This window comes from Daucus carota, chromosome 8 (genome assembly GCF_001625215.2).
Source record: "Daucus carota subsp. sativus chromosome 8, DH1 v3.0, whole genome shotgun sequence".
NCBI classification, from domain to species: domain Eukaryota; kingdom Viridiplantae; phylum Streptophyta; class Magnoliopsida; order Apiales; family Apiaceae; genus Daucus; species Daucus carota.
Window position 1 is genome coordinate 2,351,476 of NC_030388.2, and position 19,419 is coordinate 2,370,894.

The window sequence follows — 19,419 nt, forward strand, 5'->3', positions numbered from 1 at the left end:
TTATTAGAGACTTTGGAGACTATATATATATTACAAGTAAAACATTGCAAATTATATTATTATGTAAATTATCTTTAGCTTGTATGATCTTTGAGGTATCCAATAAATACTGTTCTCCATATAACTTTGACCTACACACATATCCTCCCTTGAATTTCATTCTCCCATATCATTATATGTACGTGCAACAACAAACTCATCTGCAAAATTAAAATTAAATTCTATGTAATAGTACATATACTTATCAAGAAAATAATTTCATTAACAAATTTATTTAGATATATCGGTGAATTCTACACCCATCACCCATAAATCATTTCCATAAATTTTCTTGCAAAAGTTTATCAAACAATCACGAGAAGTTCAAAATAATCAGTGGAGTGATATTATTAAAACACTCTGATGAATGAATAAAATGTTATGAACATGTGATCAACTTGATATCATGAGCTTGATATCATGAGAGTGAAATTTTGTAAACATGTGATCAACTTGATATCATTATCAATGAAAGATTTTAATGATAGTTTTATGATCGGCCTCTTCTTACATTTTGTTTAAGCACACAATCTTGAGTTCAATTTGCTCAAATCATTAAGAAAAACACATTCCAAATTATTTTCCTTTCCGTATTCATCTGCAACTTGGATTGACGTTCCTTCAATACATGAGATGACGGTATACAATGAATTGGTTATACCAAAATATAGGTTATTGGTGGAGAAAGTGGGGGCAAAATACTAATTAACTAATTGAAACAAGACATATCAGATGAGATTTTCATTTAGACCGAAAAAAGATTTGAACAATTTATTTGTTTGTTTTACTTATTCATTGTTAAATTTGTTTGCGACAATCAATAAAGACAAACGTATCATGTGAGATCTTCATTTGAACTAAAAACTTGGGTTTGAACATTTTATTTGTTTATCTGTTTGCAACAAAGTAATTGGATAGCCTAAATTGTAAGGTGCGAGCGCACTTAACCTGTGTTGTCTCGTGTTTTGAAAATTCGATTCTCACTCGGACCGAAATTATTATAAGAACATATATGCAGCCCCATCCATCTCCTTTTCACTGAAATTTTCTCTTTTAAGAGTTCCTTCCAAGTTCTAACAGCACTAAGCATCAGTAACTGATAAAAACCTCCATTTCTCTATGCATATTTCAACCTACAGATAAGTTTCTTCTCCACAAACACAAGAACTTCTGCAAAATAATATGGTAGCAGATTCAAAGACTGTCGAATCTTCACCCGCGATTTCAGACCTTACAAGTCCAGTTACAATATTGCCTAGTGATCATGCATTGTTACATCCAACTATTGAAATTCATAGAGTTGGCTTGCCTCTAAAAATAAGCAGCTTTCAGAAATTTAAGTACAAATTGTCTGAGATTTTTTTCTCAGATGATCCCTTCCACAGGTTTAAGAACCAGTCAGTTTTACGAAAATGGATTCTTGGTTTTCAGTATATGTTCCCTATTCTTCAGTGGCTGCCTTCTTATACTTTACAACACCTGAGATCTGATCTTATTGCTGGCCTCACTATCGCAAGCCTATCGATTCCACAGGTGATCAGTGTTTTTTAGTGCAATATTCTTTTTTTTTTCTTTTTTTTTTGCGAATAAAAAAGGGAAACGTGAGTTCACTAAGCTCAGCTATCTGCAACTTCTTTACGTGTTTTTGTGAAATATTTTACGGTTTATTATAATATTCATGAAATTAGCAAATTTCAGTTTATGGAGTCTGATCAGTCTAATTTACTTGTTTTGCAGGGAATTAGTTACGCGAAACTTGCATATCTGCCTCCAGTAATCGGATTGTGTAAGTGTAATATATTGTTCAGGTTCTGATTTCTATTATCTATCGAAAGTGTTCACAAGTCCTTAAAGTAATAATCACTTGTATACAACAAGGTTTTGGAGTTCATGAAATATCTGAGCATTTTTTTTCTTGTTTGAGTAGGCCTAATCTTAAAAAAACATACTTATGCAGATTCAAGTTTCGTGCCACCTCTGATATATACTGCACTGGGTAGTTCTCGGCATCTTGGAGTTGGTCCTGTGTCGATAGCATCATTAGTCATGGGATCAATGCTTAGTGAAACAGTTTCTCCGACAGATGAACCTCTTCTTTATCTCCGCCTTGCTCTCACTGCAACCTTCTTTTCTGGTTTGTTCCAGACTTGTTTAGGCCTTTTCAGGTGACTCCGTTTATCTTAACAGTTTCTATTAGATAAATGGTCCAATATGTCTAGATCATTTGTTGCAACGTACAAACTAGACGAGGATAGCTCTCATGTGAGAACAATTGTTCTGTACTTTTAATATGCGTTCATTCTGATACAAGACATGAAAATCCAAATGTTCTACCTGTACCCTTTTCGTTTTTTTTTTTACTTTAATATAAAGTAGATTATCATCAAAACAGTTTTAACTTATGTCATCTAGATCTGATCTTTCACCAGGTTAGGATTTATAATAGATTATCTATCAAAGGCCACACTGATTGGATTCATGGCTGGAGCGGCAGTCATTGTCTCCATGCAGCAGCTAAAAGGCTTACTTGGCATTGTTCATTTTGCTGGCAAAACACAGATCATTCCTGTCCTATCCTCTGTATTTCACGAGAGACGAGAAGTGAGCTGCAGAACAACAATCTCTTCATGTTTTGATCATATTTAAGTAACAATTAACAAGTACTTGTCGAAAATTAAACAAGTATGATATGATAAGTGTAGTGATTAATTTAAATGCATGTGCAGTGGAGTTGGCAGACCATTGTTATGGGCTTCAGTTTCTTACTTTTCTTACTAACAGCAAGGTTAACTGTAAGTTACTTGATGCTTTTATCTCTGAGTATATTTTTCACCGCGCCAATATTTCAAAATTTGAACCTATTTGTCATCAGGGCTTGAAGAAACCGAAGCTATTCTGGATTTCAGCAGCCGCGCCATTAACATCTGTCGTCCTTTCAACTCTTTCTGTGTTCATATTCAGAACAAGTGTTAGCGAAATATCACAAGTAAGAATTATAATTCATTATTAAACAGTTGTTTGTTTTACGCCCTGCTGATTAGTATGTACTTACCTGCAGATTGGTACTTTGCCACGGGGCCTTAATCCGTCTACAATAAATAAGCTATATTTCCATGGTCCTCATTTAGGCCTTGCCATCAAAACAGGCCTGATTACAGGAATTTTATCACTTACGGTTAGTATTCTGAATTCTCCGAATAGATTAACATGCATGCACTACTTAAAGAACCTTTTTGCTTCGTAGGAAGGAATTGCTGTTGGAAGAACATTTGCCACACTACAAAATTATCAGGTCGATGGCAACAAAGAAATGATAGCAATCGGGCTAATGAACATGGCTGGTTCCTGTTCTTCGTGTTATATCACCACCGGTACAAAAATGCAACCTAATAGGGTAATTTTACTTTGTTGAATGAATTAGCTTCATCTTGTGTATGAATAATGGCAGGATCATTCTCTCGGACTGCTGTAAATTACAATGCTGGAGCAAAAACAGCAATGTCAAATATAGTGATGTCCTCTGCAGTTCTTGTGGCTCTTCTCTACCTGATGCCACTGTTTTGTTACACTCCTAATGTCGTCTTAGCAGCCATTATCATAACAGCTGTTATAGGACTCATCGACTACAATGCTGCAATGCGGTTGTACAAAATTGACAAGCTTGATTTCTTGGCCTGTCTATGTTCCTTTTTCGGAGTTCTGTTTCTCTCAGTTCAGATGGGATTAACCATTGCAGTAATTACTTTTCCTATACACTATCGTTCTCTTCTACGATACCATTGCTGCAACAGATTAATTTGTTGATTCAACGGTTTATTACAGGTTGGTGTGTCAGTATTCAAAATTTTGCTACAAGTTACAAGGCCAAACACAAACATTATGGGGAATATCCCAGGAACTCAACTATACCAGTGCCTTTCTCATTACGAAAAGGCTCAGAGAGTTCCATCTTTCCTGATTTTAGGCATCGGATCTCCTATATACTTCGCTAATTCAACCTATCTACAAGAAAGGTACTTATTCTAATTACGCCTCTAATCATTTACATCTCTAATTTTCGTAGCATTCTCCGGTTGTACTAATCATGACTTGTATACATTCTGTTAATAATGCATCCGAATTGCAGAATACTAAGATGGGTAAGCGAGGAAGAAGAGAGGATTGAATCAAAGACCGCGACTACCTTGAGATGCATTATTTTGGACATGACAGGTTTTGATCAGATTATATAAATTAAATTAGCACTACATAAACTACTTATTATTCCTCTGATATAAAAATTGCATAACGATATTCTTGAATATATTTCAGCTGTCACAGCAATAGATACCAGTGGCATTGATGCTCTACGCGAACTAAAATATACGCTAAATAAAAGATCACTTCAGCTGGTTTTGGTCAATCCTGCCGGAGATGTGATTGAGAAGCTCGGCAAGTCGGAAGTTCTGGAGGAATTTAGCACCAGTGGACTGTATTTGACAGTAGGAGAAGCCATTGCTGATATATCCATAGCATGGAAACCTTGATATACTAATTTCGACATCTAGATTATTATACAGTGACTAATATTGTATTGGTGGCCGCCTAATCGCATATGTAATCAGAAGCTTTGCTATAAGATGGCTAAGCTTTCAATTTCCATGAATGATTGCTGATGAAAAAGAATAACTATTTTCTTAAATTTCTTGAGCCACTACAGAATATTTACAAATAAGGATGCATGAAAATCAAGATTAAGATCACAAGGATCTTAAAAGATCAGGGGCAAAAATGAACAATGATTGGAGCCTGTAGGCAACTAAATTACAGAATTTGCACACATTAAATGAAGTCTGGATTCACAGGACAATGCGATTATAAGGACCATGAACAACTCAATATTTCAACTCAGATCTTCTTGTAATGACTAATGAGGTTGCACTTGCACCGAAAGTTCAGGAAAGTGTGTTGATCTCTAGAACTTAAATTTAATACAAAGAATGATGTGAAACGGTTTATATTTTGGGGGAAATTATTAGCTACCATTTAATTTAATAATTTTTTATGTAACAAAGACATAAATATTATTAGTGTAATTTCTTCACCTTTTTTGTAAGAAACAAGTTTGTTTTTTTCATATCTTCAAAAATTAAAAAAAACTTATTTGTCTGTCAAGAAATTTCAACCTACCTGATTATCAATATATAGTAAATTTTATTATTTTCTTGAATTCGATATCATTATACATATTCCATAAAAAAATTTCTTGTCATTGATTGGATTTCTTTCTAAATCTTGATAAATCGTCATGAACAAAATATTTTGAATGATATAAATATACAAAACATATTCACACATTATTAAATTTATAAAAAACAATTTTTGAAAAAGATTTATACGTTTATATTATACACAAAATTACAGATAAAAGTTCTTAAATTTTGTTCAGCTTCATTTCCTTTCCCAGCAAAACCCAAGATGACACCTTTCACCGTAGCCCGTTTTGTTTAACCCTCTTTCTCTTTCCCCCTCAAAACCCTAATTTACCTTCAATTTCAAGCACCCCCTTTTCAATTCTTCATAGATTTCATCTTAATTCATGCAATTCACCTCAAAGGTACAATCTTTACACACATCTATTGCTCAATTTTACTTTTTATGGTTTAGTTTCTTGAATTATCTCCATTTTCTTGATTTTCTTGAATTTTACTGAATTCTTGATTTATATGTAGAGGGTTTGAATAGATTGAAGATGGGTGATTCAGATGATGATTACCCACAAAAGCACTACCCATCATCTTCATCTTATCCTAGCTCAATTAGATCGAGGCGCCCAATTCATAACCCTAATTTTCAGACTTATAGGGATGATGATGATGATGAGGACTTAGAGGATGATAGTAATATGTATCGAGATGAGGAAATTAGTCGTAAAGATCGAAACTTTATGAAACAAGAAGAGTATGATGAGGATGAAGATGATGAGGATGAGGATGGGGAAGATGGGGATGAGGATGATGATGATGAGGAGTATCGGGAAAATGGGTATGGTGGGAGGGGGTATGAGCAGAATGATGAATCAAAGAGACGGCAAAAGAAGAGGAAGTTGGAGAGTTTGGTTTCGAGGTATGAGTTCGCGCCGAGGACTAGTGGGAGTGTGCAAAAGATGAGGGAGGCGTCGGCGGAGTGGAGTGAAGATGAGAGTTTTGTGTTGTTGGAGGTCTGGGGTGAGAGGTTTATGCAGTTGGGGAGGAGGAGTTTGAGGTCTGAGGATTGGGTTGAGGTTGCAGAGAAAGTGTCGGAGTTGTGTAAGGTTGAGAGGAGTCATGTGCAATGTAGGAATAGGTTGGATACGTTGAAGAAGAAGTATAAGAAGGAGAGAGCGAAAATGGAGGAAATGGGTGGGTATTTTGGACAATGGGTTTTTTTCAAGAAGATGGATATGTTGCTTAGTGTATCGAGTAGGCAACAGTTGTCGGGTTTGGCTTGTGGGTTTGATTCGGGGGAATATGTTTTTATGAATCCGAAAGTTTATTTGAGCCAGTCGAATGCATTTGATGAGATGAGAGATAGTCCAGCGGAGTCAGATTCAGACGAGAATGAGTCGGATGAGGTGGAACCTCTGAGGAGAGGAGACGAGGATGGCACGTCATTTAAGTTGTTGGCGGATTCGATTCAGAAGTTTGGAGCAATCTATGAGAAGATTGAAGATAAAAAGAGACAGCAGATGATGGAATTAGAGAGAATGAGGATGGATTTTCAGCAAGACTTGGAGCTGAAGAAGAAGCAAATCGTTGAGCGTGCACAGGCGGAGATTGAAAAAATTAGAGAAGGGAATGATGACGATACTGACAGCAACACAGACACCGATGTATCTGCAGGGAATGTCAGCGGGTGACTAGGTAATCTCTAAATAATTAAGTGAAATTCTTTCTGTAACAAATAAATGAATTATGTTGTGTTAATGCTGTGAAATCATAACCCAGTGTGTTTTCTAGAGTAGCAGTAAGTGAGAAACTTTTAGCTTGTTTGTTTGATAAACTTAGACAAACCAACCTTTATGTCTTGCAAACGAAGTCTCGTATAATTTTATTTTTTTCGTTGGCTGAAAATTCTTGATATTCGAATTGACATAAATATTGTCTGGACTCCCGTAAAAATTATTAGTTTGTGTTCACTTGGATAGAATGGAACGGGGGGAGAATGAAATGAAATTTGTAGTCGAAAATTGGGGGTGATTGAAGAAAATGTTTATAATTTTCATTCATTTAGTCATTCCATTCCAGACTATTTGCACTAGAAGTCTAGCCCAGATTTTTTTAGAAAGAATGCTCATTCTACTTCGTCATCATGTTTTCCTACAATCTTCATTATAAAAATTTGGACTCGCACATATTTTGTCACTATTTTCTCGTACCTTCTTCTTTCTCCATAAAACTACTTTTTAATTTTTCTTTCCATTCCATCCAAGTGAACACAACCTTAGTTCTTCTGTGCAGTCACAAATCATATGTTGGGAGACCATTAGTATGATTCCACTATTATATAGCTACAGAATTATTGAGTTGTGCTGTAAATATATTAGGATGGGAGAGAATGCCCTTGATAACACAAAATAAAGCTTTGATTCATAAAACTGCATCCACACAAAAGCTGGCCCCTCCATGTAAAGCCGGCCAAACGGGCAGGTTTGGACCGCAAACCCGGAACCGGCACGGAGAAAAACCTGTCTTGAACCGCCCCGAAAACCGTCCGACCCGCTGCAAGAGCTGAGCCGAGCATGGGTTTGAGTTTGTAGAATTGGACCGGCACGGCCCGTCCAGGGTTGATGAACCTCCAGGCACGTGGCACAGCAAGGCCCGAAACACACAAATAAAACTAAGCATATCACACGTACAGCCAGTTCCCTGCTCTGTTTTTCCGGGTTTAACCCAGCATGGCCCGGTTTATTATGCGAGCTGTTTACGAGTTGACCTGAGACGTGCCCCCCGGACGAGCCCAGCACCCGGCACGCCTGTTTGGCACGAGAATAAATGTCGCGGCACGCGAGATTTGATTATCCTGTACATTCAGTGCGGATAACGTGGAAAACAATAACACAGCACGTGATGTCACTGGTTTACATGCTTCTTCTCTAAAATCAGCTGTGGGCCACTGAGATTTATTATATACTGGCAAGCAATGTGAGTGTGAGGGATAAACACATTTATATGATGTTTCTGATTTTAGATATTTGCTAAACACAAAATATACTACCGCTAGCATGGTATCATATTACCATGATGAGGTTGGGCACCTCTGTTTTGGCCCAACCTGTATTACCATGATGAGTTTGGGCACCTCTGTTTGGCCCCTGGCATCTTCAGCCTGTGACAGATACGAGACTAACAACTAAAATAATTTTTTTGTGAGAGAACATAGGCCGAGAGATTAGGACGTAGAATCAGCTTGACATCTATACCAAATTGCCATATCCCTTTGTGGAAGTAAGATGCAACTCACATCCAGTAATTCATTATGTCACTGCAATACCCGACTATCCTGTTACTTGTTTTGGAGGATGATACTTGGTGCAATTTTAGGTGCATGTTAAGATGTCAATAAAAATCATGCTTATGTTAATATACATGTGAAATTCAAGTTTCTACTTTATTTCTCATTTACATAATCTTTTGCAGGAGCTGTCTGAAGCTGATGTTGATATATATCATCCGGATAAATCAGGATTTGATGCTAGTAATGTATTTGAATCAGTTTGAAGACAACCAGCGTCATACTTCTGTTACAAGTACTGCATTATTATCCTTAATTTGGTGTTGTCACATGTACTATTGTTAAGATTTCTCTCTTGTTGACAAGTTCCAGTTTCTGTACTATTAAATAATCAACATAAGATTTTCACAAATAATTTTTTTTTCTTTTCAAGATAATCTTATTGTACTAGCAGAATGTATATGTGTCTGAGTTTAAATTATCCTTATTTCAATGTGCTTCTGATGTTCAGTCTTTTGCTTTCTGCTGATCCCGGAGTGGAATATAAGGCAGTATTCGACTTCTGCTGTACAGCTCTGAATCTACAATATCTACTATAATGTTACCAACCAAAATATAGCGCGACCAAGGTAACTAAATATTATGCCAGCGCAAAACTGGGAATGGAAGCGACAGCGAATCAAACCCTGTCCTGGCTTTGTGAATTGTGACCTAAACTATAATATATGTTGATATACATTAAGGGGTGTTTGGTTCATGGTTAATAAATCCGGTTGGTTTTGTGAATCGTGACCTAAACTATATATCTTGATATACATTAAGAGGGTGTTTGGTTCATGGTTATATATTCGGTTAAAGAGAATCGGATCCTAAAACCTGACATCCAATTGCCCCCAAATTACAAGTTTGTATATACTAGTTGGCTGGAAAAAATTTAAAGTTCCTGTCACTCCCAGTAACTATCTACTGCTACTATTCGGTCTCCTGGTACAACTTCATGCCTTAAACATCAGGGAACAATTCATCTTTTACAGATGGAGCAATCCATTGTATCTGAATATAAGTAATCTCCCACAGATCATCACCTTCTGTTGGCACTAATAAATTTTTCTCCTTCATTGCTACAATAATCTTTCTCAACAAATCGGGTACTATTTGCTGCAAATCTGGAACACCGTAGACTCCCAAGTCGGCTTTCATACAAGTGTCCATTCTTCTCAAGATTCCTAACCAGAAGGTCTTGAATCCAGGGCTCTCTGATATTGGCTTCAAGAACTGCAAGTAAACGTTTGTCAGGAGCTCCATCGAAAGCTTCAACGTGCCTTCCATGCTCCGTGTTTCCTTCTCTGCATTCTCCCTCCTTGAGTACTCCAGCATTTTTTCATGCAAGTCATCAACCATCGCGAAAAGCACAAGATTAAAGCAGTTTATGATGTTAGAGGGTGAGAAGTATAGTTCCTCGGCTAAGGTGAAGCTTCTCTGCAGAGAAGCAATTGCATGGTTTCGTATCCCTTCTCTTCGTGCTAAACTGGTCTTTCGAAGAGCCTCCCCAAGCCTCACAAACAAGTTGACAGTGAAGTTTGAAGAAGCCAAAGCTCTGGAGCTATCGTCTGCTGATGAAGTGCTGGTGCTACTTCCTGGATCTGAATATCCACTGGTGTACCATTGAACCAGATTCTTGACAGACTCTGCCATCGAGTCCATGATCTTCTTGTTGGTCTCAACTGGACTGTTTCTGAGGGCGACGAAACCAAAAGCACAATCAATGCAGTAAATGTAGTTAGTCCGGTAGATGTGAGTACCGTCTGACATCAGAAAGATGAGGGCCTCTACTGCCTGCTCATACGTTTCTTGGTGGCGCCCTGTGATTGATAACAGATGAAGCAATGATTTCCAGCCTAGTTGTGTTTGTATGTTCCCGGGGTGCTCAGTAAGAATTTTACTCATTTGTTTTGTTAGAGGCTCAAAACACGTGTCGAGTATTTCCTTTTCCAGTTTCCACATCAAGTTGATTGATGTAAAGACGAGCTCTTCGGATTGTTTCTCTGGTCTGTATGTTGCTAGGATTTTGCTACTAACCTTAATGAGTGCTATGATTCCCTTCTCTACGAATGGAATTGGAGAGAACATCGGAAACTGAGCTACTGTGAGAAGATAATCATGGTAATTAGGCCAGAATGTTGCAAACCTGTTAACATTAGCCAGTGTTGTAGTGAGGAGTAAATCCCAACAGAGTGCAACAGTTTCTTCTTCCTCCACAGGTGTACTAAACTTTTGGCCTTTGCCTGCAGCCGCGAATATGAGGGAACGCCCAAGATTCTGCATTGCATCGTTTGATAGACTTGAACTGTTATTGAAGATGTATCCAATTCGACATTGTTGGATGACTTTCTGATTCTGTTCGAATTCACTTAGGCCAAGGTGTAAGGATTCTTCAACGCTTTCCATTGAAAGGAAATGTGAGAATCTGCCTACCAGGCCTCGTTGCCCTGGTGATTCGGAATCTTCATCTGCTACAGAATCAGAAGACTCGATGACATTATCAGGATCAACGACATTTGGGGGAAGTAGTTTAAGCCTTTTAAGTTTTAAAAGACAGTCAACAATGTTCCTCCAGCCCCCTCTGATAGATTCCTTGAAACTGTTGGCTATCGCGAAAACTGCCAGGGTTGCCATTCTGGGTTTCATGTCATTGCTGAAGCCATATAAGGTTTCATCAGCAGATGCATATGGATTCAAAAGGGTGGTAAATTTGCATAAGGAAGCCAGGAGTTCATCAAGAGTATCTTCAAGGCCATGTTGAGAAATTCTGGCTATCGAAAACAGGCCTTCAGTACATTCATGCAACATTCCTTCATCTTCAGTATGTTCAAATATTGCTGAAAGAGTTGCAACTGAAGGGCCAGCTATAACAGCAAACATATCTCTTCCCAGATCGCGATCTGTATCACACACTTTGAAAGATTTCATCTTTTTTGACCGGTTTATAAGCTGGATCCAAATGTTTGGATTCATCTCAAGTGTCATGCCATTTTGTCCGAAAACTGTAATTTCTTTTGTTGCAATAGAGTGGAAAAGCTCAGATAAGTACTCTCTTGGAAGATCTTTTCCACCATTGATTGCTCTATTGTTCCTTATAAACTCATCTTCTGTCATCTTCTTTTTCACTTGAGGGTTATGTTGATCTGTGTTGAGCATAATGAGGGAGTAGGAAAGCACGAGAACAACCTCCCCATCCTGGAAAGTATCTGAAGTTTGATGATCATAGTACTGATTAGAAAAGGCCTCAATTATTCTGTGGATCTTTTGTGACTCTCCTGGCAATCGAAATGACTCTAAATAAGTCCTAAGAGCACTGTCAAGAGCCATACCAGTAAACTCGAAAGTCTCTGTAAAATCTTTTAGAACTTGAAGATGAAAGTCACTAGGGTCACCAAGATAATCTCCAATCATGGTTTTATCTAGCCCAGGAGTGAACCTAAAGAACATAGCAAATGCCTTAGCAACAGGAGGATCCGAAACCAAATGTGAAACTTTCAAATAATCCAAACCTTTCTTTTCATCGCGATTATAATGGTTACTTGCAATCGTTATCTTTCTCTTTTGTGCCTTTCTTTTTCTCACAAAGTCCACCCAACTCTCTGAGCCATTAGCAGGTCTCTCTTCCCAGAAAGGCCTATACTCGGAAACTTCAATAGGGTATTCTCCCAAAGGACTTGAACTGTCTTCCTTATCCACACTGTCAGCAATGTTCTGAAGAGTGATTATCAAGCCTTCAAAAGCCTGGACCTGTAAACTTGTGAGAGGACCGTTAGCTGGAAACGAGTGCATGCACAGCAACTTCCCCAAATCTTCAAAAATATTGCGAAACATTGGGTGAGTGTCATAATTTACATAGGCCTCAGTGATAAAAGTAGGCTGCCTACAAAAGTTTATGATTCCTTCAATGGCTACTTCTTGCACTTGGACTGGATTCCCCAGACTTGCTGCTCTCAACAACACGAATGAGAAGAACGCCTCTAGCTGAAGACGAACTGATCTGCATTGCACAAAGGAAGCTTTCAAGCACAACTGATATTACTTCTAATTCAGTAACCAATATACTCATCTCTTACCTGCGAAGGAAGTGATAGATATTGAGTACAATACTTGAAATCATGGACAGAATTAATGGAGTACATCGCGTTCCATAGTGAATCAAGTGATGGAAAAGATCATCCTGAACCATCCTCAAAAGTTTTGGATGATTCATAATACTGTCACCACTTAATTCAACAACTGAATTGATCAAAACAAGGGCGAAGAGCTGCACATCTTCGTCCAAAGACTGGCGAGGCATTGTACCTTGTCCTGTTTCATACTCCACATGATAAACTTGAACCACATTAAGCAATGAGCACAAGAAATGGAAGATATCAACTGCAGAGCGAATCCCATATCTGTTATCGTAGATTTCTTCATCATCTGATTCTGAATTCCCCCCATCTCTGACATCAAGATCAGGCAATCTTGCAAAAATGATCTGGACTAGTTCATGCATGGTGAACATTGCACTGCGTTGGAGCAAGTCCCCTCGATTTGCAGACTGCTGCACAACCTGAAAACACGTATTCACAATGGTACAAATCGCGTGATCAGTCAACAAAACTGAAGCAGGATGCCTAACAAGCTCTGTCAGAACATACAAAATTCTCATCATAACTGCATCTTCACAGGCACTGTCTGTTTTCTCCAGCCTGCAGCTGGTGATTGCTGTCACAGCCCCTGCCATCGCGTGTTTAGCCCCCGGGGTCTTCTCATCAAACACATTATTCCTGAAAATCTTGGTGATGGCAGCCAGAGCCACAGCTGTTGCAGGTGCTGGAACATCATCACTTTCGACGACATCAAGAAAGGGGGACAAATAAATAGAAGGGTCAATAGTCCCCCAAGCCTGCTGAGGACTAAAGATGAGTGTCCTCAAGGATTTCAATGATTGAAGAATAGAAGTATCATAGCAATCTTCCTGGGAGAAATAATGAGGATGTGATTCATTTTTTCGACGAATCGCAGCCAGAACAGCTCCTACTTCTGTGCTCAACATGCATGCACGTCCAATCTCTTTTCTTCTTGCACTACTCATTAGCTCATTCTTCTCATCCCCCTGCATCCCCATCACCTGCAGATCTCTGTATATTCTGATACAATCACTGGTTCCTGATTTTCGGGTTCTCGAAAAAGACTAATGTGTGTGCAGACTGTGACACAATCTCCACATTCTGATACAAACCTACTGGCATTGATCAGAAAATTTATGGAAAGTATACTGCTAAATTGTGCATGCAAGGAAAGAAGTGACAAAAAGGCCTAAATGTAAGGTGAACAAGATGATTAATATGAAAATTTTAATTAATTTGGATGGTTAAAAGTGAGTGTTTGATTTCTACCTCTCACCCCTCCTCATATCAGGGAGAGAAATAATACTACATCAGAAAATATTAAGAAATGCACACCTGCTTAAAGATTAAAGTGTTAATAAGAGTCACAAGCTGGGTAAAATTGCTGATGTCTCGGGGGAAAATTGAACCGGCACTAAATTTTAAGACTCCTACTAAATGCTATTAATAACCTTTAATGGCAATAGAAGTTTGAATTTCTTTTTCTAATTTTTACATAATAGTGATATAATATATATTTTTATTTTGAAGACTAGAGGGCCTTAATTTTGCCATTATATGCTTTGAAGTTTAATTTATATTAAATTCTATAATCAATTTTTCAAGGGGTTAATTATCTACTTGGTCATTGAAGTGGGCTTAATGTATCAAATTGGTCACTGAACTCAAAACGGTATCAAGTTGGTCACTGAAGTGGCCATAGATATCAAACAGGTACCTTGAAATATAAGTTCAAGCAGTAAAAATATTATATATAAAGTTTTACACATTATTTTTAAATGTTACCACAACCAACTAAAAGATTATGTGGGTGTTTGTTTGAGACTTATAAGTCCAGCTTCTGGATTATAAGTTATGAGCACTTATTCATACCGTTTGTGTAATAAGTCAAGAAGCACTTATAAAAAGCTAGGAATGCTAGCTTCTGTTTCAGGGCTTCTACTTATTTCCCAAACACTTTAATCACTTATAAGTCTTATCCTGCTTCTAACTTCTACTCCGCTTATTTATTTTAAGCAAGAAGCACTTATTTTAAGCTCACCCAAACGGCCCCTATGACTACTAGTATTTAAAATAATATATTTATATTTTATCAAGTTTATTTATTATTTATATTTTATTATATAGTTATTTTCTTTGTTTTAATTAAAAATAAATAATAAATAAACTTGATAAAATCTAAATATATTATCATAAATATTAGAACTCATAATCTTTTACTTGGTTTTGGTAACATTCAAAAATAATGTGTAAAACTTTATAAATAATATTTTTACTGTTTGAACTTATATTTCAAGGTACCTGTTTGACTTTTATGGCCACTTCAGTGACCAAGTTGATACCGTTTTGAGTTCAGTGACCAATTTGATACATTAAGCCCACTTCAGTGACCAACTAGATAATTAACCCTTAAGTTTCGATAAAGCATTCATATTATTTTAGAGCAAGTCTAGATATCTGATGATGAAAAACTTTTAGTTAAAAATGAGTTCGCACTTCGCATATCAAAAATAAAAAATATAGATAATATTTTAAAAAAACAACACTCCAGCCATACTTTTCTCTTTATTCAAAAGAAAAACCATACTTTTCTCTTATCCATAATTATAGTCAAGCTCATATGGATGATTATATTTGTCAAACCACTATAATTATGTAGCAAATACCATGTCATCCGATTATCATATTAAAACAATACATCCTATTCATAATAACTTAAAATAATAATAACATACTCCCTCCGTCCCTCCCATTTCTTATCGTTTGGGTTGGGCACGGAGGTTAAGAAATATGTATAAAGTAGGGGAAAAGAGAAAGAAAAGTGGGTGAAGTGGCGGGACCCATTGATTTTTAATGTATAAAAAGAAGATAGTGGAGTAAAAGTAGTGTGAAAAGGAAAGAAAAGTGAAGAAGTGGTGGGACCCATTGACTATTTTGGGTAAGTTTTGAAATGTAAAGAATTGGACGGGACATCCCAAAAAGGAAAGTGTAAAGAAATGGAAGGGACGGAGGGAGTACTATTTATAAAACACGGACAATCAATATAACCAATCTATACTATACTATTAAAGCCGAAACATTAAAAGTTTGGTCGGTCGGTACTTGGGCTAAAATACGGGCCTATCTATATAATTAATTATTCTTTTTAGTTTGGGCCAAATTACGGGCCTATCTATGTAACCAATTAATAATTCTTTTAAAACCGAAATAATAAAAGTTTAGTAGGTCAGAGCCAAAATACGGGCCTATTTATATAACCAATTATTATGGACCTATATATATATATATATATATATATATATATATATATATATATATATATATATATATACTATTAAAGCCGAAACATTAAAAGTTTGGTCGGTCGGTACTTGGGCCAAAATACAGGCCTATCTATATAATTAATTATTCTTTTTAATTTGGGCCAAATTACGGGCCTATCTATATAACCAATTAATAATTCTTTTAAAACCGAAACAATAAAAGTTTAGTAGGTCAGAGCCAAAATACGGGCCTATTTATATAACCAATTATTCTGGACCTATCTATATAACCAATTATTTTTTTTTAATTTGGGCTAAAGTACGAGCCTATCGATATAACCAACTAATCCTTTTAATTGAAATATATTACTTTTTTTTATATTTCTGACTAAAAAACTTAATCTTCTAAAATAACATTGAGAAACATGGTAATTACTTTTTTTAACTAAAATATATTATCTTTTCATAAATTTTCTAACTAAAAAATTAATCTTTTACAATTAATACGAACATGGGCGACATATTTATACGTAAAGATGTGGGCCAAAAGTCTAAACGTCAAATAATAAAAAATAGAGGGAGTATTATTATATTGGTCAGGCGGTCGGTACTTGCACCGAAGTACGGGCCTATCTATATATAAAACCAATTATTCTTTTTAAATAAAATAAATTATCTTTATATATTTATTAGCTAAAAGAACTCAATCTTCTAAAATAATATCGAGCAACATAGTAATTGTCTTTTTAATCAAAACGCGTTATCATTTTTAGATTTTCTAACTAAAAAACTGAGTTTTTACAATTAACACGGATGTCATATATATAAAAATATAATATCATTAATTATAATTATTAATAAATAACATGTGATATTATTAAACCAAAATACATTAATAACATTATTTTTAAATACTTTAATGATCTCACATTAAAAGAAATATTACAAATCTATCCTATACTATATATTATTACAATATTAATAAAGCCAAAATAAAAAGTTCACTTGGTCGGTCAGTTAGTAGAGTTGGTGAATGGGTTGGTATTCGACCCACGGAGCTCTCGAATTTATAACATGTTATAGTATATTTTTTATCATCTATTAAACCAAAACATTAAATTCAAATTAGTATGATGGGTTGGTATTTGGTTTCATGCGTCTCTTTAAACTACAATATGTTTTATACCATATTATTAATTATTAATAACGAAATATTAAGAAGGTTGATTGGTTAGTTTATATATGAGTTTATAGCCCTTCTTAAATTATAACATTTAAAAAAAAATATTTTAACATTCTCATTAAAATATATATGTTCGACCTAATTTTTAATTAGCCATTTGACGAACTTAACTATGAAGAATTTATCCAACTGCTAAATAAAATATTATTTAACCACATTATTCTATCATAATTTTATTTTTACAATAAAATTAGATAAATTTAAAATATATAAAATAAAATAACAAATATGTTAACCGCCCCGTGCATTGCACGGGTTATAAACTAGTATCATTAAAACAAAATATCTTATAAGTTAAACAAATTTCACATAATGTCTTAAGAACTCTAATTTAGACCACCGCTAGTCAATTAGATCGTGTCCTTAGGCATAATCATATCACATCTCAACTGGGCATCAACCGGGCATGTATATTTTTAGGCTTTCACTGTTTTTGGTTTGTATATTCATAAGAGTTAATTGCATATCGCATCCTCTAACTATCGTTCAAAAATGATATTGTACTTATACTATACTTTGAGAAACTCAACTCGCACCCCTTATTTTTACATTTCAAGAACGATACGCACCCCACTCCGTTAAATTCTGTTAACTCCCGTCTCAATTTACATGTCCTTTTTGCTGTTCGAGTAGTCAAATTGACTAATTTTTGACTAACTATTAGAAAATATTTATTTATTATTTTAGAAAATAGAAAGTTACATATTAAAATAGACTAAATTTACTTTTTGATGATATTTTTTTTTAAATTTTTGTTTAATTAAGCTATCCCCAAGTCAAAATGATTTTACATATCAAATTATGGATAGCTTAACAGAACAAAAATTTTAAAAAAAATATCATAAAAAAGTAAATCTAGTCTATTTTAATATGTAACTTTCTATTTCCCAAAATAATAAATAAATATTAAATATTTTCTAATAGTTGGTCAAAAATTAGTCAATTTGACTCCTTGAAAAGCAAAAGGGACATGTAAATTGAGACGGAGGGAGTATTTTAACGGAATTTAACGGAGGGGGTGCGTATCGTTCTTGAAATGTAAAGATAAGAAGTGCGAGTTGAATTTCTCAAAGTATAGGTACAATATCATTTTCGAACAATAGTTAGGGGGTGCGATATGCAATTACCTCTATTCATAATGATACCATGAGCGCTTTGGGACGTCCTTAAGATATGTTTGTCGGATACCGCTATACAATTACAAAATTTAAACTTATTACAAAATTAATATGATATAAATTTAAATTTATTACAAAATTAATATAATGTTATAAATTTATTTAAACCCAGTTCTACTAAGCCGTATTACATTAAATATTACAAATTTGATGGCCAATATGCGCACTTTTGGATATTGAATCTTGTTCTTTATGGGCAAGCAAAATTTCAATATCAGGGGTCATTTGTTAAATCTGAATCAAATTTCTGGATGAGTGAAAAATCTGAAAGAGTAAAATTTCTGGACGAATAATTTTCTTAATCATTTATTAAATCTGAATTAAATTTCTGGATGAGTAGTATATCTGAATGAAATTTCTGTATAAATAAATAATTATAACTAAAATATTTTGCAAATTTTCAAATAAAACAATAAACCATATTTACATAATATATTGTAAATAATAAAATTTAAAAATTTAGCAAAAAAAATAATAATAAAATTTAAAATACATAAAACCCAACATAAACATATAGCGAAAAGGAACTGCTAGAAAGTCAAGTATCATATCAGTGCTTTCCGAACCATCCGGATACGTTTTAAAGCCCACGTCGTCCAGCAAAAAACTAGTCTCGTCCAGATATTTACAGAACTTATACAAATGATATGAACCATAAGTGAGTCATGGTCAGCTATTTTAGTCTCATCCAGGGTTAACAGATGACCCCTTTATTTCTCCTGTCAAAAATTCGATCTTTGATTATAACATAGGTTTCTGCTAGTGAACCACCTCATTTATTTGAACTGTTTTAACCTTTTTTACACAAAATATCGCATATAAACATAATTACTTTTTATAATATAAAAATTAAGAATCTAAACTTTAATATAATATAAAAATTAAAATTTTATATTAAACTTAATTATTAATAAACAAATCAAAAAGTCAAACACTAAATATTCCTAGTTCAAATGAACAGGAGTATTATTTCAAATTACACTAATTGTAGCTGACAGTCGCCGATTTGCTGGTGAATGATCAACCCTACTTACGGGTGATCATCAAACCGCAAAACCCGCAAAAAC

General features: G+C 35.1%; 3 protein-coding genes across 3 annotated transcripts; 2 read left to right on the top strand and 1 right to left on the bottom strand.

The window, feature by feature from the left end:
• Nucleotides 1-1,011: 1,011 nt before the first annotated feature.
• On the top strand, nucleotides 1,012-4,648 carry LOC108199673 (probable sulfate transporter 3.4). Its single transcript, XM_017367599.2, has 12 exons — nucleotides 1,012-1,572; nucleotides 1,777-1,825; nucleotides 1,997-2,204; nucleotides 2,469-2,640; nucleotides 2,766-2,831; nucleotides 2,912-3,025; nucleotides 3,098-3,214; nucleotides 3,284-3,410; nucleotides 3,488-3,774; nucleotides 3,862-4,052; nucleotides 4,166-4,251; nucleotides 4,351-4,648. Exons 1-12 carry the CDS (start codon nucleotides 1,222-1,224, stop codon nucleotides 4,563-4,565), a joined length of 1,983 nt encoding a protein of 660 aa, XP_017223088.1. The 5' UTR covers nucleotides 1,012-1,221; the 3' UTR covers nucleotides 4,566-4,648.
• An 823-nt stretch (nucleotides 4,649-5,471) lies between these two features.
• Nucleotides 5,472-9,010, top strand: LOC108199674 (trihelix transcription factor ENAP1). The gene is made up of 3 exons (XM_017367600.2): nucleotides 5,472-5,635; nucleotides 5,751-6,920; nucleotides 8,697-9,010. Exon 2 carries the CDS (start codon nucleotides 5,771-5,773, stop codon nucleotides 6,914-6,916), a length of 1,146 nt encoding a protein of 381 aa, XP_017223089.1. The 5' UTR covers nucleotides 5,472-5,635; nucleotides 5,751-5,770; the 3' UTR covers nucleotides 6,917-6,920; nucleotides 8,697-9,010.
• Nucleotides 9,011-9,513: 503 nt separating this feature from the next.
• On the bottom strand, nucleotides 9,514-13,666 carry LOC108199672 (ARF guanine-nucleotide exchange factor GNL2). Its single transcript, XM_017367598.2, has 2 exons — nucleotides 12,627-13,666; nucleotides 9,514-12,550 (listed from the first exon to the last, which is right to left on the bottom strand). Exons 1-2 carry the CDS (start codon nucleotides 13,664-13,666, stop codon nucleotides 9,514-9,516), a joined length of 4,077 nt encoding a protein of 1,358 aa, XP_017223087.2.
• Between the last annotated feature and the right edge of the window lie 5,753 nt (nucleotides 13,667-19,419).